The sequence below is a fragment of the Scardinius erythrophthalmus genome (genome assembly GCF_964197995.2).
Source record: "Scardinius erythrophthalmus genome assembly, chromosome: 11".
Taxonomy (NCBI): domain Eukaryota; kingdom Metazoa; phylum Chordata; class Actinopteri; order Cypriniformes; family Leuciscidae; genus Scardinius; species Scardinius erythrophthalmus.
The window spans coordinates 7,648,624-7,674,698 of NC_138231.1; the positions used below are offsets into that span (position 1 = coordinate 7,648,624).

Here is a 26,075-nt window from a genome sequence, read left to right on the forward strand (position 1 = left end):
AACAGTGCAAATAGTCTTAATAGCCTTTGGTGGTCCAATTCATGCTTTCGTCAAACATGACAACGAAGCTGCCTTGATTCACACTTGACAGAAGTCCCCTTTTTATGTACAGAACAAGTCCAAATAGAGTAAGAGAAGAGGTTTTGTCCCTGCCACAACTAAATGTTTTTGCACATTCCTCAGGGAACATTGCCCTGAAGTGCTCATGTCTTCGTTGGATGTATAGGAGTGATGTCAGCTAACCGTGTGCAAAACCCACAGCATTTCAGCCTTCAGTGTATTAGTTGGGGAGAATGTAAAATGGTGCCCCAAAGACACCAACGCGGCTGTAATGTTAGCCTCAGGGCCGTAGCCTAGCCATCATTTCAAAAGTGAGGTGGACAGAATAACTACCAATTCTTTTTTCAGACTTGTTGACAGGTTTTTCCTTAATTGGCTTAAAATGCTATTTATTTTTAAAGCAATACAACAGAAAGAAAGAAATGCAGATGTTCAGTATTACCGTATACTTTATAGGCTATAAAAAAAGTATACTTATACTTTATATACTTATGGTAAAATCCTGATCATGTATTTTACTAGTTAATAAAGCTAACTAAGCTAATAAAAAGAAAAATTTGTACATTTTAAAGATAAATTCATTAATCTGGTGCACTTTGAGTCACTCCAATCCACTGTTAAAAATAAATAATCCACCGGCCAACCGCCCAAACCTAACGTTATATTCTCCGATTTAGATATCTGCATCTGATCATTGCATTACAATTATTCAAATGATCAGTGTTAAGCATGATAATATGGTAAAATCACACTGAATTAAGCTGATTTAAAAATAACATTTACTTAAAATAAAGTTGTTATTTTGACAAAATTACATTTCCTTAATAGCCTAGCAGAGTCTTACTAAAACTTTCCAATTGCAAACCTTTTAAAACTACTTCAAACTTTCTAGTTAGGCTTTTTCAAGAGAACTTAGTTTGTAGACAACAAACAAGCAGACAGTGGACAAGCAGATAGTGGCTGTTAATGCATGAAAATACAAATTCAGCATTAACAATCACCATGTTTATTCTAATTTGAAGGGCTTCGATAATATATCTGTGAAAATAAAAGATATTATGAATAAAAACAGTTAGTGAATATTTTAAATTTACAACAAAACTTAATTATTCAACAAGAGAAATAGGCTGAGTTATCCGCATTGTGCAACACAATTCGAATACCACATGAATTATAGATGACAACTTACTTGTAGTGCTTGACTTTTTCGTGAATAAGGAGTGAAGAGGTTTTTGAACTCATTGCGACCTCTATGAAAATTATTCGGTGTGGCCGCGCAGTTGCGTGCATTTGGGCGTGATGCACGAGTGACTGATTACCATGGAAACGTGAAAGTCACGTATGTAGATCATAGACTGATGTAGATAGACTATCCTTGACTCTTTGGATTAAAAATCTCGATGTAGGCAAACAGCTGAATGGGGACAGTTGTTGCCTGACTGTCGCGCTTGTGCTTCTCCCCTTTCATATGAGCGTCAAGGGCTTTGCAGCCCACCGCACTTCGTATACCGTCGTTTTTTTGTAACCAGCCGCTATATTTCTCATCATCGAGCCAGTTATCATTAAATTTGCACTTCCCTATCTTAGCTCGCGTCTGCCACTACACTTCTTAGTCTGTTTCTATGACAGGCCAACGGAAAACACGTACTGCCCCCTAAATGGTGTGTGAGGCACACGCTACTTTTTACTGTCTTTAGACAGGGACGTGCGCTGGTGAAATGGAAAATACCGGTAGTTTCTCCCGACAAAAGGAGAAACTCCGCCAGATGAAATTTAATGCCGCCCAGATGAAATTTAATGCCACTCTTCAAAAATTAGTGAAATTTAATACATTTTAAGACCTTAAAAAAACGTATATTTTATTTAAGACGTTTTAAGACTTTTTAAGGATCCGCGGGGACCCTGCAATAAACGGCTCTGGGCACTCGTAAACCACGCCTCAAATACGAGAAAATGAACATGTGGTTCCCAGACCACGTCTCAATGAGAAAGGGGTCTGACGTTAGCCAGGCTAATAATTAAGACGTTTGTTGCACCATTTAAGATATTTAAGACTTGACCTTAAATTTGATACAACTGAAACAGACTTAAGGACCTGCAGGGAACATGTAAATAAATAAACACATAAATACAAGTGAATTTAGGCATCACAACATTATAACAGTATAATATGAAAAATGGATATATATTTTGAGATTTGTTAAAGATTACATTTAACAGTGTTATTTACATTCATACATTTATCAGATGCTTTTATCCCAAGTGATTTATAAAAGAACAAAACATTTAACAATATTGTTTCATAATATATAACACAAAGTGTGTTAGTTATTATTAGTGTTTTTAAAGATTAACTAAGTGAGCACTAGATGACAGCAAAGGTAATCTAAATGTAAAAATAAGGAGAAATGAGCACACATCATTTAATATCCAACATACTGATTAAATCGTTAAATTTATAATATCGGCAGGATAACAATGAAATACCAACATATTGTGCATCCGTCCATTCTACAATATTTAAATCTATCCTGCAGATTTTTAAAACACTGTCAGACGATGCTGCACCATCAAATTTATCATAGGGAAGTACAACTCTCTGAAAGCATCCCCTTGGAAAAGGGGGAAAGCGAACACTGTGTTAAACCTCACCTGGGCGATGCAGTAATCTCTAGGGTTTTCCTTCTCCAGACCATATTTCTCCAGAGCCTCGGCCACAGCAAAGTCAGCCATATCAGTAGTTGAGAGCAGAATGGTCTTGTAGGGAATGTTGGGCTTCAGACTATCGGCGTAGATCCTCAGAGTCCCTCCTAAATGAGAGAGATAGTGTCAAAGAGAATTAAGAACTAATAGTGTGTAGATTAGCAGTAGACTGATACATTGGCGAGGCCAATTCATCAGATGATACTTGGCTTTTCCAGATGATCAGAATTGGCTGATAATCATGCATATTAACTTGCATCTACCTTGAGTCAGCTCCAAAGGCAGACCGATATATTGGCATGGCCAATTACTTGGCCAATACTCGACATTTGCGTCAGTTTAAAAACCTGCTGACAGCATAGTCAATGTACGATTTAATGCCGATTTACACTAACAGAATTAGCTGAAATCTTGCTCCTAAAACACCCTCCTATATTCTGAATAATCCTTTTGTTTGTGCCCAATGCAGGTTGTAGGATTTTATTAGTTTCGCAGCACACACAGTGTGAGAACTCAAACATCCCTAACACTGGGATCTAAACCCCACCACGTGCCTCTAACCATTTCACACACAGCTTAACTCTTGCCGGACGGGGTGAATGTGATGACTAACTGGGAGACTTTTTATGTGTGTCACATTGAGGATTTGCCTCTGGTCTAAACCCTCGGTGGCAGACATACGTTATTATCCTGATTACATAAGCTCAGAAAATCTAAATATTCATGTCTGCCCAGAACAGAAAGGCTATTTTTGGTGTCGGTGTAAACAGAGCTAGAATATAAAGTTTTATGTTGAGGCCTGAAACGGTTTCCCAATTGAAAGTAGGTGGTTCTTTGGCAAAAGGTCCCAACAAGTGTAATGGACCTGCCAGGGTTCTGGTTTGGTGCTCTCATTATAAAATTACAGTTTACGGTATCCCATGGAGACATACTGCTGACATCATAGCCCATTTTGCATTAAAAACAAACAGAAAGGACTTTTTTTTGGACCAAATGATTTCTAGATCCACATGTAGACCTTATGCACAAGAGAAACGAGCGTGCAGCCATCTTTAGAAATTTGTCTTAAAACTTCTGTTTTTGCGGTAGCTCTGTATATTTCTATGGCATCGATGTCGAAGACTAATTAGCTGATGAAGAGGATTTACTTATTGCAGAGTTAACAAAACTTATCATGCGCATTGTAATGTTTGAAGCGGATGTAATAACAAATGTCAGTAGACCGGGAAGATTTTAAAACTAGCGGTTCGTTCATAAAGCAGCGAAAACAAACTCAATTTAGTAATGAGAGGTGGCTTTATGTGCGCGCACATTCAGTGGGAGCACAAAATCTGTGGGAATGAGTAAAATGATGCACAAATTCAACTGCGTGTCGCTGTCAGAGAGGTCATGAGAGAGCAAGAAAGCAAAGCTGGTACAGTGCATCTATTCTGCCGAAAATTTGCGATATTTCAGTATCAATATGAATCGAAAAATCTATAATTTTACAACACTACATTGCACTTAGTTTATTATTTCAGAAGCCTTTTTAAAAGACTACAATTGAAAAATGTATATATTATAAAATTCAACCCGCAAAAATGGCTAGTAGGAGTGTTGTATGTGTTGCCAGAAAAACAAGTTCTGAAAAAATGGCTTTTGTAGCTTGTAGTTTTAATAATTGGTCATAAGACTTCCATATGTAAATAAGCTCTATCATGACTGGCTAGCCACTTCGCATGCAAAATGATTAACGATGGATTCTACTGAATAATCTGCAATATTAATACAGGTGGTGATATGTCACTGTAGAAAATGTTTACGTAGTAGTGCCGAACAAACCTGAGTCCGGTCGACCATCTCCACTGCGGAATTCCTGCATCCTCTTCTCTAGCTTCTGCTGTCGTCTCCTCTTCATCACCACCTCGGGGTTAGAAATAGTCCGTGTAAAACTGGTCTCTGGCATGTCTTTATATACCTCAGCAGCCAACCTGGAGTCTCTACACAACACCACAGAAAGAGAAACATAAAATGTTCTTTCGTGACTGCTTAGGACAAGTGAAACAAAAGAAGCTGAGTGAATTTGTTTTTTAAGATGCTCTTATATAATTTACCCACAAACTTTGTCTCACTAAAATTCCTTTAAAACAACTATAGCCTTTATGTGCCTGTCTATCATACAAGGCAAATCATAGTCCTCACCCATCCTCACGGTTCAGCGTGTGATCGTCTCCATCTGGAATTCTAGAAAAGGCCTCCTTCTCCCTCTTCTTCTCTTTCTTCTTCTCCTTCTTGGACAGTGTTCTTTTGAAGTTCTGGATCACTCCCTCCTTCTCCTTCTCAGGGCCATTTGTCAGTGCTCTCTGGTGGAGAGATCGAGAGGAAAAATAAAGAGAAAGAGAGATGTTGAGAAAAACTGCAGTGGGATATCAAGTAGAGTAGGTTATGGCTAGACCCACATGGATTCTATTAGGAATAGTAGAATTAATCCAGAAAATTCTTTTCATCCTGTTTCATTTGTTCTTCCCTTATTGGAACTACATTCTGAATAAACATTTAAAATTAAACTGTAAAATTTGAATATTAACTTTCGATTTTATATTGCTTTTAGTTTCCAATTAGAGAAGTACCTTTAAAATATTTCTATATTAACTTTTATTATAGTACTAGCAGTTAACAGTTAACAATATTATTCATTTTTAATGATTTATTTTTTATTTAATATTTAAATTATTTTTAAATAATCTTTTGCATTATTAGCTTTTATTATTAGTTAAAGGGGGTGAAAGACTAATGCTGAATTATGTGGAACAATGCGTTTCTATTGATTTCAGTTCTAAACACTCCAGAATTTGTTACAGAGGGATTTCAAAATATTGCATTATGAATGAATAATAAAAGGCCAAAGCAAGGATTGCAGAGTTCATATTCAAGCATCCTGAACAAGTTACTCTACAAGAGAGCGGCCAGACAGATGTCACAACACCACTTCAGCTCTACATCATCAAATGGTTGAGCTGAGAGCAACTGAATAGCTCATTTTATGAACGAATTGAGTGCACAGTTGATATAAAAGCAATCCGTCATAAATTACTGACATGAACCACTATTTGCACGCTCCTGGTTACACTTACTCGTCTTGTTTTGCAACGTGCAAATTAGTTATTTTCTGTGAATGTGAGAGAGTCATTAGCTGTTATAGATTAACTACAAGAATAACAAATTGCTGTTAACAGTAAAGCTATTTGAGCTAAAATAACTATAAGAAAATGACACCGGAAGCCGTGTACATTCAAGTTATAATAAACCATATCGACTCTTATGTTAAAAAATAAGGCAGATAGCAAAATGCATAATTAAACCATGACACTGGCATCTTCTCATCCTGAGATGTTACCAAGTTTTAGTGGTAAACAGTTGCCACAAGCACTTATGTTGATGACTCAAACATACAGTACCACGTTTTGGAGGGTGGAATCAAACTTCAGTTCGGACTGAGCAATCAAACCAAGTGTGAAAACAGCCTAAAACGCAGAAAATTGTTGGGATTTACCGCCCACACACCTAAACACACATTCTTGCAGACTCAGACAGTCCTAGCTCTGAGTTTATGTCTCTTTGGGGAGTATTGCTGCACACAACACTAAGAGCCACTGAAGTGAAGAGAGAGAGAGAGAGACAGACGGAGTAAAAAGAAAAAAAAAAAAGAAAAAAAAGAATTGATCTGCTCCAGTTAAGCGAGGAAATGAAGTGTCTGCTGATGCCTGTGCGTTTGTATGTCCTGAGAGGGTTTTTAACTGACGTGCAATGGGCCGGCTTGCGGAGAAGATGGTTTTAGGGGCCGTCTGAACAGCAGGGGACTAAAAAAGCTGTTCCAACATAACCAAGAGCAGAAAACTCAACAGGAACAAACACAGACACCCTTAGTGAATCATTACAAATCTGCAGCTCCTGCGTTCAAGCAGAACAAACCAAAGGAACAAGCTCTGTGAAAGGGAGTCGGCCTGGTCTCTCTCTCATCCACGTTTCCTCACCTTGGGCATGATGTCGTTCTCGTTCTTGAGAACGAAGCGGCCCTCTCTGTCGTCTTTGTTCCAGTTCAGCTGCACGACAAGTGGTTTCTCGTCCAAGTCCAGTTTCCTCTCTTCTGTCACAGAGACAGATTATGCCAGTCAGAAATTCACCTCTCTATAGACTTTAATCAGAGTAGACTGAAACGAAAATGAGGCTAGTCCAAATGGGTCTCATTCTTTTCTTAATTATTGCATTTAATTGAATGTGATATTACTAAAACAATTTAAAAGTGTTTACAGAAATTTGCTCTGCTCATGTTTTGTGAATAACCCAAAGTTGTGTTATTTACGGATATTTTGTGAATTACAGACAATTTTATCCACTGCAAACTTGAAGATAGTTACATGTATTGAATGGCCTAGAACTCAACCTAGTACATCGGATTCAATACAGTATTACAATACAATATTTATTTATAAAGCACATTTAAAAACAACCAAGGCTAACCAAAGTGCTGTACAGAACAATACTTAGTTTTTAATCACTAATCAGTGACATTGCAGACATATCATATACACAAAATCAATATTATAGTGTTTTCTAAAAATAAAAGGAAGAGCAAATAAGAAATGTGACATCAAATGCAACCAGATAAACTAAAATTTAAAGTATGCAACTACATGCAATGTTTTATGAACAACATTGTGACAACAACATGAAATCAAGATTGTATTGCTAAGTGTTCTTTCAAAAACATCTTAAAAAATGTATTATAACTTGTTGCTTCTGAAAGTATTAATTGTAAAAAGTCACAAAATGTCATTTTCAAGGGGTGTTTTTTTTGGTGTTCCCATGACTCACCGCCGCTGACGTGGACCTCATAGAGGGAGTATTTAGGAGAAGACAGCATCCTCATGTCGGGTCTGAACTTCTCTGCCAGCGTCTCGATCACATCCTGCGTGGTGGCCGTGCTGGACACTCGGATACACTTTGTGGCGAAGTTCCCCGCCACGCGGTCCTGGAAGTAAAAGCGCATCACGCCATGGAACTCCAAGTCCTGAAAGAAGAAAAAGAACACAACAATCAGTTCATGCGGTTTCAACCCTCATTCAAAGAGCATCTTCAACATTCAGATTCACATTCAGCCTGCCGCAAAAGATCATCTCTTGCCCATCTGCGGTTAAATCTAGCAGTAGGCTACATCTGTACCATCTCTGTTGTGTGAAAAAACGAGCAGCTCTGTGTGGCAACATTAAACTCGTAACCTGCAGCGGAGGCTGATATTTGAGCTGGCCGAGCAGGATGTATCTGGGACAAGAGGACAGCAGCCTTAGGACAACAGTGAAGACGTACTTGAAGAAGCCTTTGTGTCTGTATAATAGAGGAGCAGGCTATCAGCTTACACTAATATTGTCTGATTATACCACAGCAATATGAGCATCAAGGGTGTTTTACACTCATCTCGATGAGCTGCGACACCACACCGCGGATACACAACTCAATCACATTGTACGCTGTTGTTTCTGGACACACCCGAACACACGCCTGCTTGTGTGCCACAGTGTCTTACAGATGAGATTTCTGGACCCTCAGGGTCATGGTCATGAAGTTATATTTAGCAACAACAACAACAAAAACTATGTATTCAAATTATCCAGCACAGAAATGAATGCGGTTACATTTGTGTGAACAGACACGCCCCAGTCAAATTTTAACTATAATGATGCCATACAATCAAATGCATTCTATAACATAAAGGAAAAGCTGATAAAAATGGCATGAAATAGCCATTGCAATGCATTGAAATCCTATAATATGACACACTTCTTAGATAAAACAGCAGGAACTTCATAGTATTCATAAGGATTTGAGATTGCTGCACCTTTTGACCAGTGAACTTCCCTGACTTTTTCAAGATCTTTCCGATAGTTTATACAGGTAAAGATTTGAATATATATAAATTAATTAAACATATAAAAAAAAAAAAAATATATATATATATATATATATATATATATATATATATATATATATATATATATATATATATATATATATATATATATATATATATATATATATATATATATATATTTTTATATATTCTTCAATAGCTGCTTTCGAAAAAAGGTGCCTTGATGTCTCAAAGCCCCCAATAAGCAAGGAAAAATGACTCCTATGCAGTGGAGGGAAACAAAGGAAACAAAGCTCATAAATACATAAAACACAGATAAGGGAAAACATTTTGGGATTCTAATTCCTGAAACGTGAATGTGTGTGCGAGAGGTGTGTCTTCAAACATCAAGAGAACAAACACCATGGCAACCAGAACAATGGATGTCAGGAGAGTCACCATGTGTTTCCTCAAAACACAAAGGGTTATTTCCTGTCAGGTCTAGTGTGTACACCAACTTCAGCCGGTTTGATTACATCTGTAACAAAAGGCCTAATAAAGAAATAATCAACTAGCATTACAGTGAATTTACCAGTTATGGGCCACTGCTAGACACAATCACGATAAAATAAAATGAAAAAATGTAAATAAAATAACATAATGAAATAAAATTATACATCACAATTTTTTTTATACATCGATCAGATTTAGAACCAGAACGGTTCAGTTAATCATGCTGGATTGTGCTAGACTTCATAGAGTTCAATTATCTAGCACACACAGACACAGGAAGACAGCAGAACACACTCTTCGGCTTCACACAAGAATGTCTTTGAAGCATGGTAAGAGGGTTTGCTGATGAAAAGGAGACACATGAGAGCTACGGCTGACTCTTTGCCCCCCGTCGTCCCACCTTCGACCTTGGAACTCTAAACCCTGATGGAGAAAACTCATCCCAGCTTTATCATCATGCGTACAGAGGGACGCACAGTCTGAAGCCCTGCACTGTGCCGTGGAGCTCATAAATCAGTTATGGGGCGAGTAGCAACCTTTCATCTCTTATCCATTTGAATTTAAGGAATTCTGAAGTCGAGTCAAAGCTTCCATCCAGGCGGCTATCATCAGGCTTGTCTGCTGAGGACCATAAATATGTCAACAGTCACCGCTTTCAGCATATGGAAAAACACGTGTGGAGCAACTGGAAAAATATCAGAGGTGGAATTTGAAAAATTCCAAAAACCTTGACGATACCTGATCCATTCAGGGAAGCTGGGTCCCTCAGTGGTGGTTAAACTCCAGTTTTTCACGCATTACTTTTTTCCAGAGGTGGAAACTGCACATTTGACAAAAAAATAAATTAAAAAAACGCTCTATGCATTGAAAGATCCTTTCAGGCACAGTCAAAAAAAAAAAACTACATTTGCAGGGAAGTGGCTGACATAAGAAATGGTGAAATTATACCAGCAGGGGGCGACGACAGGTTATTACAGCCTTCATGCAAATCACCAGGCAGTTTAACAACAACAAGCTTATGAGCTCATAGGTCTATCTCGAAGCGGAGAAAAAGCATAATAAAACATGTCAGTGGAGAATTTCGGTCAAGCTTGCGGCGACCCGACCTGACGATCACTCCCAGGATAACTCAAAACACATGGGGACTGCAACCAGCCACCTCCCAATTCACACACCAGAAAGCATTTTAAAATCATTTTTCTTCCCTGAAAGTGACAACGACACCAGATTTAGTATTTTCAGATTAAAAAATATGTGAGTGATATGCATTAAAATGCGGTTTCTATGATGTTCTGAGTGGTTTCTAACTTGTTATTATTTACATGTGGCAGATGCTATAATTCAAAGATAGGCCTACTTCATTCAAGGTATCGTTTATCAGTTTATGAATTCCCTAGGAATCAAAAACATGATTTTTGGCATTGTTAGTTTCATTCTACACTGCTTATCTGCACTAAAATACCTTGTTCAAATCAGCCTGTATAAGCAATAATAATAGTGATGCTTGCCTTCACCAGTAGGCTTCAAAAAAAAAAAGTTGTCATCAGAATGAAACAGTGGAGAATGCAAACAGGCTAATCTGCTCACCACACCGTGTATGACTAAACATTTCCATGTACCAAACTGACAGTTCTGACCATTGAGATAGGACTGAGTCAACAACTTCAGCCTGCATCCATCTGCAACGTCTACATACAAGAATAGCCCTAAAGACCACAGGGTCAGTGTTCATCTCTGCTCGAGCGCAATTAGCATACTAATAGCCCAGCTCTGCTCTGTTCTTGTCTCCTGCCTATCAATCTCCATAAAGAGAAACAAAAACTAAATCACTTGCAACACCAGCAGGCCTCGGCCGGCTGCTGTAGTGATCAGTTTAAAGGGATAGTTCGCACAAAAATGAAAATTCTGTCATCATTTACTCACCCTGATGTTGAGTTTCTTTCTTCTGCTGAACACAAAATATGATATTTTGATTGGAAGAATGTTGGTAACCAAAATGGACCCCATTGCCGAAGTCAACTGTCTGGTTACCAAAATATTACCAAAATATCTTGTTTTGTGTTCAGCAGAAGAAAGAAATTCATACAGGCTTGGAATAACATGAGGGTGAGTAAATTATGACCGAATTTTCCTTTTAGGGTGAACTATCCCCCTAACTTCTGCTCTGCCAGAACTACCTCAATGAGTTAAAAATACTCCTATCATGGAAAACAATATTTTTCTTGCTCTTTTGAAACAAAAGTAGGGATGCACAATATATCAGGACCATATTACTGACCGTTTGCTCAATGTTGGTATTTAAATGTTGATGCTTAATGCATTATTTTGCATTATTGCCTGCTTTATTTTCAGACTTTTGCTGTCATGTAGCACTAACTTAAAACTATACCATAATCTTGCACTATCCCTTTATCGCTTTAAGAGCACCATTTCTGGAATCACTGATTATAGGAACTACTTCATCTCAACTATTCAACTTTCTCATTACATCATCTTAAATGCATAGTATTAAACAATATCAACATCCATATTTCATACAGTACATTATAATGCTGTGATAGCTAAACAGACTTTAGCATCACATTATTTTATTGATATTTTTAACAAAAAAGTATAGACTTTTAGTATTGGCCATAATAAAAATATAATTTTTATCTAAAATTAAAGATTGTCACTTCACATCATAATTAACATATACATTTATTTAACATATTTTATTTAAAAGTTAGAAAATAAATGAAAAATAAAAAAATATGATTAGTAAAAAATTAAAGAAAGAACTAGAAAATTTAATAAAAGTCTTAACAATTAACAAAATAACATATGGCCACCCGTTATTAGTAACTTTTCTTGCCCAGACGAAGGACAGTGTGATCCATTTCTGCCAAACACAACAGAGGTCCCTTACACATATATGTGTAAAATGTACAGTAGCAAAAACAGGCTGTTAAATTCTAAGGTTCTGAATGAGGGTCAAGAAATAGTCAATAGTCATCTCAATCTTGCAAAGTTTTATGGTGTAAGAAACCTTGATTAGCATTATAAATAGACTTCAAAGGAAAATATAAAATGCTACAACCGGATACAATATGTCCCCTTTAAATGTTCAGATAATTAAAACCTAGTAAAGTACTAGAGAGGTCAGTGGGGCCATATTAAGTTGTTTTAAAAATGCAGTTAAGCAGAGAAAGCACATTCCTGCGTACGCACCTTTCACCTCTGACAGAGGCTGATCCCAGGGGAAATCAATGTGTTCAACAGGTCTCTGACCTGGATTAATGCAGTGGTGTGTTCAGAGGGGCAGCGTTAACCCCACGTCAGCAGGACACCTCGCTCGCAGAGACAGACCACACCATTAACCCAGACGAGCGAATTTTACCCCCCACAGAAAATGTCTGGGCCTGCAGAACAAACTATTGAAATAATGTAGTAACAGCCAAGGTCACTAAATTCAAGCTTTTGCTCATTAACAAAAGAAAATTTGAGTTAAAAAGGAAGCAGCTGCTTTAGCGGTCCTAAATCAGATAAGGAAAGACCAAAGCAGAAGTTGAACATCTAATTACATCTGAGTTTACAGAAGACAGGCAGCCAAACACTATGTAAACAACACTCTAAAGCCTTATAAACACACATACTGTACAGAGAGAGAGAGAGAGAGAGAGAGAGAGAGAGAGAGAGAGAGAGATCTTCCTTCTCTGACTCCTTTAGTTCTGTCTCTGAGGGAACGAGAACTGTCCAATGTCATATCACACCCCATTTTATTTCAAAATCTGAGAGGTGACATTTCAGGCAAAGGCGGTTTCATGTTTAGCGTTGGCAATTGTTCTATGCAACACAAGTCACAGGAAGGGTGGAGCAAGGATGGACAACGAACATGCTTCTGCATAAATCAACAGAGCAGTGTATAAATGTTTTTTTTATTATTATAAAATTATAAAATTAAATATAATTAAATAAAATAATTTTAGCAAAATCATTTTTTTTAATCTAAAATAAAATAAACAAATTGTTTGGCTAACATTAAAATAATATATACAATCTCAATTCAAAAATGGCTGTCGTTTCAAGGGGTAGGGGTAGCCTATATTTAAGAATATTCATGTATTAAACGCTTTTTTATTGCTCATGTGTTAACAGCTTGTGACGAAACATAAAAAACAAGCCTTTCCCTGACTTCCTATGTTGTCTATGAGAGCCTGTAGACCTGATCTTTACATAAAGGACTTATGGATTAATTAAAACTATAGCCTTACATAGCCAGATCTATATAGTCTATAGTCTCAAATGATCATAACAGTGTCATTTTAATGACCTAATCTGTCAACATGATGCCGGTGAATTGCAGAGCTCATGTAAACGTGCATATCGCTATGATCAGATGCTTTCTTGTCATTTTTGTTGTGCGTTTATTTTTGTTATCGAGAGGAAAACACATATTTACACATCGCTCTCAGCGCGTGGACGGCATTGTGATGTTTGTTAAAGGCATATCGCTGCAAAGGTATTTCCAACTTGTTTTTACTTCTTAGAGAAGAACGAAAAGGAACTTTGCCGTGAGTGTGTCGGGGCCTTGAATCATGTTCAGTCTTTTGTATGTTGAGTGTGAGCATGAGCAATAAGTTGCTGGTTGCAGTTCACTTAACAGCCACTAATGTTGCTAATAACAAGGGTTTCTGAATTCTACAGCCCCTGTAAGTTACTTTTTATTCTAGTCAAACAAAGACAGAATGTGTGATTTGGACAAAGAAGCCTCAACTTAGTTTATCAGCGACATCTCCACCCACATTCATCTCCCGATTAGTCATTTCTATCTATGAAACTATTACAACACTGTTTCTGGTATAGTGATTCACACACACCCATAATGCTTCATTCAGTGTGGTGGATGTAGTAACCGGTTTACTCCACAGAGGCCGGGTGAGGGTTTATTCACAAGTCTCTGACAGAGTTGTCAGATAAACAATGAGCCATGGATGAGGTAAGCGTGTGGAAATGCAAAACATGTGACATCATAGGAAGATTAACGCCACAGGACCACAGCCCGAAGCGACAGATCTACAATCACAGGTTTAAAAGTAAGCGTGTGTGCTTTTTAAAACATAACTGCTGTGCACAAGAGGACCGAAAAAAAGTGTTTTTTAAATCAAAATGGACATTTCTAGAAGAAAATAACCCAGTAAAGTTAAAATTTTTCTTAATATGCAAGAAACCAGCGTCACCCGAGCCTACAAACTATAAGGGAAGCATAGATTTAGAGGTACAGATTTTACTTTGTAAAATTAGTCATTGAAATGAATGTAAAGCAAAAAAAAAAAAAGCCTGTATTCTGGCATAGAAAATGTATATAGACTAATTTGAAAAAAAAAAAAAAACTGATATTAGCTGCTTCCAACTTCCCAAATAATAATAATAATAGATTATATACACACACATATACATATATACACATACATATAGTCATATAGTCATAGCAAAATGTCTGAACTAATAATCATGATAAACATTAACCAAAGGCAAATGCAAAGGCTAACAACACAAAATGAGGACGACGAAGTGGACACATCTGTTCCATTTGACATCAAACCAGCACTGTTCAGTTCTCCGAGGAGCCCTAAACGAATGTGACAGAGAGCTGAGAGCAGGAAACAGAAAGATGCTGCTTTGAGAGCAGCCATATATTAAAAATGGACAGAGAATGGGAACAGAGGGTAGAGAAGAGAGGCTGGAACAGTTGGTGTGTGAAGCCGGGTCATGGAGAGTGAGAGGACTTCTGTTACTTTCATGTTTTAACTGACACTACTTGTGTGTTATCATTCTCCAAAGCGCTGAGCCTGTGGGACTGTCCTGATTAACACTAAACTCTGAGTGAACTTCCTTTTTTACACACAGCTCTAACTAAGACACATTCTAAGACTCAAAGAAACTTCCATATTCTAAAGACAAAAAGATAATGATCGTCTAGATAAAAAAAATGGTGTGCATTTGGAGGGGGATTATCTTTTTATAGATGACTTCACCTGTAAAACTAAAAGAAATAAGTAATTGTCTGTGTCCCGCACACAGTCGTGTCTGCACAGCTTTTAAAGTATAGTCAACCGGTGATGAGCGCAGACCAAAAACAATGGAGAATTATATGCTTTCTTTGTTTACTGTTCTTGGCACATTGTGTTGTTTTGTATTGCTCTTGCCACACTCTTCTTCTACTAATGCACGTAGTGGATTCTTCTGTCTCAAAAGATTGGGCTGCACGCGGACAGTGTGCACAGACGTCCACAGACCCTCCTGATGACGAAGATAATGTCCCACTGACAGAGTGAGGAACGTGGAGGGCCGAAGTACTCTGGGCTTGAGGCTTTTGGGTGCACTCTAGTTAGTAATGGGAATGTGTAATATATAGGTGACTATATTGGCATCAGGCAATATTATTACTTTTTTTATCATTATCGTCAGTCTGAATCAACAGATTCAAATTCAGTTTATAATTCCAATTTACAAAGCTATTAAACAGTTTTGACCGATTAGAAATGTGTTCATGTATCAAAGCATAAATTCAAGATAAATGATAAAAAATAAATAGTCTGTGTACATATTTAAAATATTGGCCATGATATTGGTTATCAGTCCTAATAAACCTAATCATCAGACATCGGTATAGGTAAAACGTTTAATATTGGTGCATCCCTAGTAAGCATTTTTCCATTCAGCTTCTGCCAGAGATAACAAAGCTTTATTGCAGACACAGCAGTTGTAGGACCATAAAGATCTTTTTTTCCCATACATGAATATTCATTAAGAGGTAAACACATACTAATATCCCTATACACAACAAAATGACAAGATTATTCAATAAAGCAATGTTAGATGCAGTATAAATGAGCCATGATGCCAAAGCCAAGTAGCTAGTTTAAAAATCACCCTGCGTTCAATGTTTTAGACCTTCAAATTACAGACGCAGTAAAAGCACCAACCATTCTTGAGATTTTTAAACCTCACACTTAACAAGCTCCATCAATTCTTTATGCGTCCAAGCATCTTAAAGTAAAATGCTGAGCTAAACGAGACTATCCACTCGGTCCAGAGAGGACTGTAAATTTCTGATGGAATTAGACCATGTCCAGCTATAAACAGCCTGCTTGCATCCCAGAATAGAAACATATTTAAGCATCCTCATGGTTTGCCCTGCTGGCAGCTGGCAGATCTGGCCGTGAGCTTGTGGTGAAGATGCTGTTAACCCCCTGCGGTGGACGGGACGCTCACAGAACAGTGAGCCGCTGATAACAACACCTCTTATATATCACCGTCCTGATAGAGAAAGCTAAAAAGAACTCTAGAAAACTTTTGTGAATTTTCACTTTAGGATCGCACGCAATCTCAGCCATATATAGGGCTGCACAATTAATCGAATTTGTAATCACGATTACAATTACGGATGCCACAATTATGTAATCGTTTAAAGGCGCAATTACAAAAAAAAAGTTCACTTACATTATTCTGTGTGCTTAAGATTATCTTCAGCTTGTTTATTTTGATATAACAATATGGCATACAGTGGCTTCAAATAATGGCATAAAGCTATTCAAAACATCATTCAATGTAAATTGTGATAATCGTAATTTATAATCGCAATTACAATTTCAAGGGAATAATCAACAATTATGATTTTTGTGATAATCGTGCAGCCAATATATATATATATATATACATATATATATATATATATATATATATATATATAGAAAAGAAAAAGAAAAGACAGAAATATGCTGGGTACATGTAAAATCCATGTCATATATAGCTGATTATTAGGTTTTTAAGAACACTACAGAAGTGTTTTCCACCTAATTTCATTCACAGCAGTAGTGGGAAAAGAATTCATAAACAGGGCGGCAGAGCAGACTCCTGCTGATTGGACCAGCATTCAGGCGGGAAGAAAGACTAATCCTGATGCTGTCTGAGCTGCTGTTAGCAGGAGTGTGTATGTGTCTCCTGACACACTCCAACGCACACACCAGTCACATGACCACTGACCAGTCTTCCATGGGGTCTCATGTTCTTTTGCGTTTATCCATGCAAACAAATAGGTCCATTCAAAACAATGACGGATTTTAGGGTTGGAAGAGTGGACAAATTTGTGGGTTATTTTGTTATTTTATCAATCATTATAAAAGGTTAGAACTTTTATATAATTACAAAAAGGATTAGTACTTCTGTAGAATGGCATAGAAAATTGTTGGCCAGACGAGAACTGGCACCCCGACTGAGCCTGGTTTATCCCAAGGGCTTTTTTTTTTTTTTTTTTTTTATTCTGTCACCTGATGTGTTTGGGTTCCTTGCCACTGTCGCTGCAGAACTGCTTTATAGATGAAATGAACTAATTTAATAATTGATGATCTTTACAACTGACCTGAATCAACACTGAACTGACTTCAACTGAACAACAGCCGAAATGCATCATTTTCCTCTGTCACTGTAAAGGTGCTTTGAAACAATCCGTTTAGTTTAAAGCGCTATATAAATAAAGGTGACTCGACTTGTATAATCCATAATAACAATAATAACAATAATAATAATAATAATGAAAAATAAAAGAAAATAATGTGAGAAAGAAAACAAAATCCTACACAGGAAGTGATGTAATTCCTAAAAGCATTCTTACTCTTGATATCCCTGTGCATCATGTGACAAAATCTAATTTTGTGCAAGATAAAGCATGTTTTGTGTACTGGTCAATCCAACTAAGTGGTAATTAGTTTTGTTTCCACAGGACATGAAAACGTTTGGCTAACTAACCAATTAATTTGGATAATCTCCGTAAAAAGCAAATCTCTTAATCTATCAAATCAGCCTGACTCAATAGCAATGTCCTGACAGCACACCAGAGACCACCTGTTCCTCCTTATATTAAAACACTGTAAGTGTGTATGTGTGTGTGTTTGTGTTAGCCTGGGCTAAAAACTCAGCTGCTAGAAAGACCAATGTCACACTTTCTTGCAACAGAATAACACATCTGGGTCTCCATCTGTCACTCCAATCTCTGAAAACACATGGACAAGCACATACACACTGCCTAGGACTCCCCCCCACAATCTTCTAGATGCCTGTGACCCGTTCACGCACACAGTTCTGGGGTCAGCGTAGAATATAACATGCTTGTGTGTGCTGCTTTCTATTAACAAAGGATTTAGAACAACCACATGACTAGTATGACAACACCACTACATGCAGATGAGGCCAGGTCAGCTTGGCCAATCAGCTCAGAGCTGCATGCTTGCTCAGCCAATAGGAAGACAGTATTTTTCCCTTCACCTCGTCCAGGTCTAGCTGTTTGAGAAGGGAGTGGCTTGGAGCCAAACACAGCCCTGTTAAATCTGATTAGCAGCTTGTTTGTGTTGCAGGATTAGGCCCAAGCGTTCCTCGCGGTTCGGTTTAAAAGCTTGAGGACGCGTGCGAGAATAAAGAGTTAACCGCGTTAATAATGCACGGTTGACCACACCCTTCCTCCATGATTTCCACACGGTAGTCTATTTATAATCAGAGATGAAGGTAGGGCTGCGCTTATCCACCCATACAACAAGGGCAAACTGGCAAAAAAGTTTGGGAACAGACTATGGACAGCATATTAAATTTGATGCAAATAAGGGATAGAAGAATGGTCACCAGGTTGTGGTGTTCAGTACTTTAGTGCCGATCATTCAGTCAATAAAAATATTTAAAAAAATAAGTAGTAAACTTCCAGTGAAATCTGGAAATTATGAGTTGTAAATATGAGTTGTGACCAAGGAACTTTACATAACATATTTGCGACACACTTTACTGTATGTCTATCACTCGCTGCCTTGTTTTCCTTTGTGTCCATTTAAATTCACTGTCTATTCTTACTAAGAAGGAAGGTGCTATGTTTAAGATGAAGTGCTTGATGAGAGATGCATCTTTAATCAGTGGACATTCACTACCAGACATCAATTTTTGGAAACATGAAAACATGTTTCTTGAGCACAAACTCCGCATATTAAAATCATTCTTTGCCATCACAAGAATAAACAGCATTTTAAAAATATATATAAAATCTTCCCCCGCAAGAGTTTTTATTTTTAGTTGCCAGCCACCACCAGCATTTTTGATCATTTTGATCTGCTCATTTCATTTGTATCTTTTTTCTATTGCATTTAACTATGCTTGTAATTTGTTTATTATTTTCTATGCAGATGCACTCTCCTACAAAATCACTCGAATCATTCCTAGAATGATTAATTCTTTACAAATAGAGCTATTCAAATCATCTGGTGAAATTGTTTTCATAAATAACAGAAAAACTAAATAGCCCAATGTCAGTTTATTCCAATATCGTGCAGCCCTAACGTGTATAAGCAATATTTTTATCGCTTGTTTTTGCTTATTTTTTTTGCCTGTGTTTTGATCTGGAAATAATCTACTTTTTCAGAAGTTGCGTAATAGCACCCCCCACCGTATAACAGTGAAAACACAGAAAACCGGAAAATTCCGTCAATGGTGGGGAAAGCGGAAAAAAATTAAATAATAAATCCACCCATCTATTTAATTTTTCTCACTGTTATCACCATCAACTCCTTTTATAGAAAATGTTCTGCTGAGCAAGAATCATGCCTAACTTGGTTTGACCACAAAAACAGGCTCTGTCAGCTCAAACGTTCAACAAGATCCAATGATGGCGGATGACACTGAATACATACGCCCACGAGGAACATGACCACCATTAGTCGCTGAGCCGGGACCCTGGTTTACAGTGGGGACCCAGCAGCTGTTATCAGTGGGGTGATTTGGAGCCCGTCTAGTAGGCTTACAGTCGTTCCAGTGTGATGGGCTGAGTGCTGACGGCTGCTGACCCAGGGACAGTCTCTCCACGGAGAGGAACAATGAGGTTCTTTCAAGCCGAACACTTGTTGCTTTCTTGCCAAATCCCCCCTGCATGAGTCAACCCCACCCCGAATCCTCAACAAGATAGAAAGTGGTTTCGGTCTCTCTCAAAAGAGGGAAAGAAAGAGAGGGGGCGGGGTACGTACGTGTGATGCTGATCGAGAGAGGGAGGAATAGTTGTAAATCCAACTCTTACACATTCCTTTCCCAATACAGTCGACAGTTTGGGAGTGGTTTGTCAAGGGTTACTCTTAACCACTGGAAATAGAGCGAGACAGACAGGGTCCAGAAATTCCATAGAAGAACCATGGGTTCCCCCAAAGAACCTTTCAGTGAGTAGTTCTTAAAAGAACCATTTTTTTTTTCTTAGTCTGAAGAACATTTTAATTATCTAAAAGGTTATTTTTCCACTATAAAGAACAAGGGAAATATTCCATGATATTGAAGGCATTTCATGGAACCATCAATGCTAAAAGAACCTTTATTTTTAAGAGTGCAGGGTAATGAGAATCTCAGGGCCACTGATTTACCAACAGGAATGTGGACAGCACATCTCCGAGAGAGTCAGTCAAGCCTATCCGCAGAGCTATTCCTCCTTGGAGACCGCATTCAGCTATGTGCTGGTTAGCACAGTCATGCAGGATAAATGGCATGGGGAGAAAAACAAAAGACCTGGTGCATGCTGGGATACTAGAGAGTGGCACTGATCCTGTGGCCAAGCTCGATGCTTGAATTCAATGAGGGGCACAGAGTCATCACTGAGATGTGAGAACGAAGCCAAGCTCATTTCTCATGTGTGACTACACAAAGCGCACAGGAAACATGGATAAAAGTTCACAGAATGGCCACATCCTGAGGGCCAAGACGCCACCCTACGGGTCTGATGAGTAAATCTATGCATTTGGGCTGTGCTTTTGCAAGGATTCTGCAAACATGAGACAAGCACAACAGTGATGCAAAAAGTTTTAAAATGTTACATAATCCTGTGATGGCAAAGCTAAATTTTCAGCATCATTATTCAAGTCTTCAGTTTCACATGATACTTCAGAAATCATTCTATTATGCAGATTTTTTAGATACAGAAATCTTTTGTAGTATTATAAATGTCTTTAATGTCAATGTAATGTGTCCTTGTGAATAAAAGTATTACATTCATACTGACCCCAAACTTTTGAACAGTAATGTTTGACAGAATGACAAGGGAACAGAAAAAAAAAATGAGGTGTGAGATCTCTAATTACTACACAGAGGCGTCTTTACAATTTGCACAACAAAATTTCAATCTGTGTGTCTAAATTCACTGGGTCTCCATAGGAACTGATACAAGCTGAACACCTCTGTTGATTAGAGAATGTTCGTGTCAGAACAGGAACTTGAGAAAACAGCAGTATGCAAAATCAAGTGCCGGTCCTCATGATTACTGCATCAACACTGCATGTTTGCAGGGCGTTACAAATGACTCTCAATCAGCCATAGCAGTGCATGACAGCCCAACAGCAACATCCGTATCCAAAACAGTCTGTGGCTGCATTGGAAGTTAATATGCCTAACATAATAGTTAATAATTTATCTATATTATTATTATTACATTTTATATAATTATATTATAGTTAGGGCTGGGCGATATGGCCAAAAAATCATATCTCGGTATTTTTGGGTTAAATGGCGATATACGATATATATCTCGGTACTTTCTACATTTTTCCATTTGGATAAAGAAAATCTGTATTTATTTAAAAAAACATGCCATTTTCATCCTGCCCAATGATATCCAACAATGTTGATATTGGAGGATATGGAAACAAATATAGTGAATGTAATGTAGGCTATGCAATATATTATGTGCAAAAAGGTGGTTAAAATCACATTACATTCCAACAAAAATAATGCTTTTGTTTTTAAATTGACTAAAGGCTAAACTAAAAATGAAAATAAAAACAAAAGAACTTAAACTATTAGCCTGCGTTTGATTACCCCGTTATAATGGTCACTTTCATAAAAATATACTTGTAGGTTTAAAATTCCCCATATGGCATAGGCCTATTTATTGTTTCCAACAACAAACATTTTAGCAATATGTATATTTTAGTCAGAATTATTGCGCTACTATTCTATTGTGCTCCGTCTGTTTGGCGCGCATGCGCGCAGCGTCGCTCATTCACGGAAGCTTGAATATTAGCGGAGATTCAATTGCAGAAGCTCGTCCTCTCCTGACAGTGAAATGGACATATTTGTTTGACTTTCTAACATTTACAGATGGAGAATATACCTGTGAAATGTAAGTTAAGCACTGAGGAAAGCAACACATCTCAAACGCATTAAACAGCGCAAGTATTTATCTGTCAGTCAGCAACAGTATCTGTCAGTAAGCATCTGACAGGGCAAGCTGCTTTAAACTTGTTAACTATATCTTACCAGTTATTTTGAAGCCCTTAATATAAGCTTGTGTCATGTTTAGGACAAATTGTACTATGTAGGCTACTTTCACTGCGGCAGCGCACACTGCGTCTTCCGCGTTTTTCAGATGTGCTCGTATCAAACTACTGTATCGATATAAACGGTATTGCCTCATTCCATATCGTTTCAAAAAAATATAGCGATATATCGTACAAACTCGATATACCGCCCAGCCCTAATTATAGTTAATATCATTATTAACATGATAAAATAAACTTTATAAATTTATTTAGCATAAAATACTAAAAATAACAAAACACATACTGCACAAATATAGCAGAACTACACACACAGACACACACAAGACACACACAGACACACCTAAACTAGCCTAGATGTGATTGTTGATCATTTTCAACAAACAAACAATTATACACAGCACTGCAAGTCATCTTGAATGAAACTTGTACCAAGCTTGTCGAACTGCAGTCTGGGATTGCATTATCAATGAAAGGTGCATGCAACACCGCATTCGATTTTGGCAAAAAACAAGGTATACAACCGACATTTTCCTGCATACAGTTTGAAACATCAAAAACGTGCCTAAGGGTGTGATCTGGATTAAAAAAGAAAATTATCCATTTAGTCCTGGTTCGCTTAGCATTCACACTCATTTTTAATACCAACCCTAAATGCGCTCATTGCATGCGTGTACATATGATGGTATTTTTACCAGCTGAGAACTCACAAAGAGCTTATAAAATTTGTATTGAGTCAGAACAGTAGTAGGAATTCCCCTATTGCACACAAACGAAGATCTGCTGCAAGGAGACAGTGTTTCCGACACCTGTACCGAACTGTAATAAACAACATAGCTCTTATGAAAAGAAAAAAAAAACAGGTGTGCTTAAGCATTCTACACCAGAGTTCATTGGGAAGTGGATCGAAACCCACCTTTTCAGCAGTCTCGGCCCGCTTGTTAGTTGCGCACCAGGGTCCAGATGATAGCGTTCACACTTATTAAAGTGAACCGCGGTAACAGAGCAATTGTACCAGAGTTCGTTTTAATCTAACCAAATCTGCCAAATGTGAACACACCCTAAGATGCTTAAAAAAGTTGTCTAGATAGGCTAGAGACATGTTAAGGTAGACCTGTTGGTCCTCTCAGCCTCCGTATGTTTCTTGTACCTGAACAGCAAACTAAAATTTCTAAATCCGCGGTTACAAAACATTGTTATATAGCGAACAGCTGCAGCAAAACTGCATCTGAGCGGCTCCAGGCAAGTGGTCTCAGACAGGATAACTGTAAAAGCTGAGCATCACTCTCCAGGGCCCATCCATCAGGGCCGAGGGTGAAGGGGGTGGGGCAGGTCTCTCGGGATCTCTCCATCACCACACAGGCAGGAATAGGCCAAGGAAGAAGGGTCCGCCATCGTCAGCTCTCCACTCACCCAGGGGAACACACGCGTCTGGCCACTATCCCTCATGTCTACACATTCCTTCAACGGTCGGGCTCCGGCCGCCCTTGACATGCCGAGAGCGAGTGCCCATATGTAATACGGATGTTGCAGAGGACAACATCGATCTGAATTTGAATATCCGGTAATGAGTCTCAGGCTACATCTAGATTAATACAGATAAATTTGAAAACGCAACTTTTTCTCTTCGGTTTGGCCTTCCGTCCACAGGGACATCATTCTTATCCTGCGAAGACTGAGCTTTTTGAAGACGCTCTCTCAATTGATTCAATCTCTAAATTTAAATTGGCATATACACATGATAGTGTGGACTGTTTTCAAATACCTTTTTGAGTTTTCACAATGGCCCATGTTTAGTCAAGTGATGTATATTGAACCAGGATTGTATGATTATAACAGTGTTATAATGATTGTACCAGAAGAATAGCATGAGAACTTTATTATGTCTGTGCTCTCGGTCATCTCAGTGAACTTATTACATTTTATGCATGCACAGTAAGATGATGTAAGGGTTTTTCCCGACATTTTAGTGTGGACGAGCAACTTTTGGAAAATGCTAGTGTGGACGGAGAGCATCTTGAAACAAAAACGCTGTCTTTAAATTTATCTGGATTAATGTAGATGTACTCTGTTATGGTTTCCAACCCCTCCAGGATAAAGTTACAGCGCCGAAGGCCTCCGAACTCCAATTGGCTTCCATCAAAACCATGGAATGCTGTGTTGCAAACAGACAGGTGTGCAGAAGGAAAACAACTTAAGAGGAAGCCCACTCTTGACCTTTTAATCACCAAGAGCAAACCACAATTTCCTCTACGTGGAAAGTTTTGACACAGCAGTCCTGAGGCAAAAGTGAGCTACACCCAAAACTGAAGCTCAAATACCACTATAGAAGCCAAAGCTAATATCGGTTTAGTCGCATTGAGACCTTTACAGCAGCATCCAGCATCTACAGCTCAGAAGATCATCCCATGATGGAGAACCTTCTTTGTGTTCCTGCTAAAATGTCCAGTAACAACAAACAGCAATGACAGTCAGTTTTTGTGCAGCTCATTCATCATTGGTGACACATTGGACCACAAGTGATGGTACACGGAGACCGCATTTCTGGTTACTGAATCACTCTGGTGGACGTTGTGCTTTAGGGTCGATGTGGTCCCACAGCTGTCAGAAAGCCAAACCAGAGGCATTTCTTCCTCAAGGGCAAACTATGGCCTGGAATCCGGTAGCCTTGCATTAGCATCGCCACCAATTTGAAGCTAGGCCAGTTGACCTCTTGTTTAAATACCGCCACATCAGCAGGCACATTAATCCGTCTGTCAATGTCAAATGTTTGCAGGCAAACAACAGGGCCATATTCATGAAGGTGAAATCAGGCCACTACGATCCAGTACTTACAAACGAGACAGGATTAATGAAACGAGAGGGAAAAAACCTACAGGGTTTTTTCACTCACATTGAGTCAAACTTCTCTTAAACGGGCACAACAGTGACATGGGAAGCAGCAGACAGCAAACGTGTGTTAATCAAGATAAAATACAGACTTTGCTAGGGGGAGATGGATGCTCATCGCCGGCAACCGCCTCAATGGTTCTAATTATCAGATAGTAAGCTCTGATAGTGCAAATAATCTTTACTGTGACCACAGTCTTTCCTAAACTTTTCCAAACTTCTCAATCTACTTCTTTAATCAAGACTGGTTTAAAAGTACTGGTACTACTTTGCTTAAATATATGAAAAACACTATACTAAATTGTTTAATTGCAGTTGCTATTGGGAGGGGGGTAGAAATCACAAAAAGTATATCCAATATCAAATGATAAATTCTACATAAAAAAAAAATATATATATAAAAAAAAATTGAAAAAAATGAAATTAACAAAATGTATATTATACATGCATCCCTAAAAACAACAAAGTTCAATAGTACTTTAGGTTAGAGAAAGTTCAACCTGTTCTGATCAGAAAAAAAAGGCTTGAGCTTTTTGTACAACAGGAATGTCCATCTACACCTGAAACCAAACCACAAAAAAAAAAAAAAAAACATCTTCCACAGGACTTCTTCCTTAAGCTATTTTTTAGTACTCATGGTTGCTGCATAATACTTTTTAAGCCCAGAGCATTTCATATAAATGTGGACTGCTTTG

The 26,075-nt window shown here is 38.0% G+C and overlaps 1 protein-coding gene across 2 annotated transcripts in view; it reads right to left on the reverse strand.

Moving 5' to 3' along the window:
* Nucleotides 1–26,075, reverse strand: part of afdna (afadin, adherens junction formation factor a) — a 111,950-nt gene that overhangs the window by 55,951 nt on the left and 29,924 nt on the right. For both annotated transcript variants that reach the window (XM_081379533.1, XM_081379532.1), the window contains exons 2-6: nt 7,618–7,813; nt 6,777–6,889; nt 4,945–5,105; nt 4,585–4,742; nt 2,713–2,870 (exon numbers count right to left, since the gene is read on the reverse strand). In XM_081379533.1, coding sequence (XP_081235659.1) covers nt 2,713–2,870; nt 4,585–4,742; nt 4,945–5,105; nt 6,777–6,889; nt 7,618–7,813 — 786 coding nt within the window. The remainder of the gene's footprint in view (nt 1–2,712; nt 2,871–4,584; nt 4,743–4,944; nt 5,106–6,776; nt 6,890–7,617; nt 7,814–26,075) is intronic.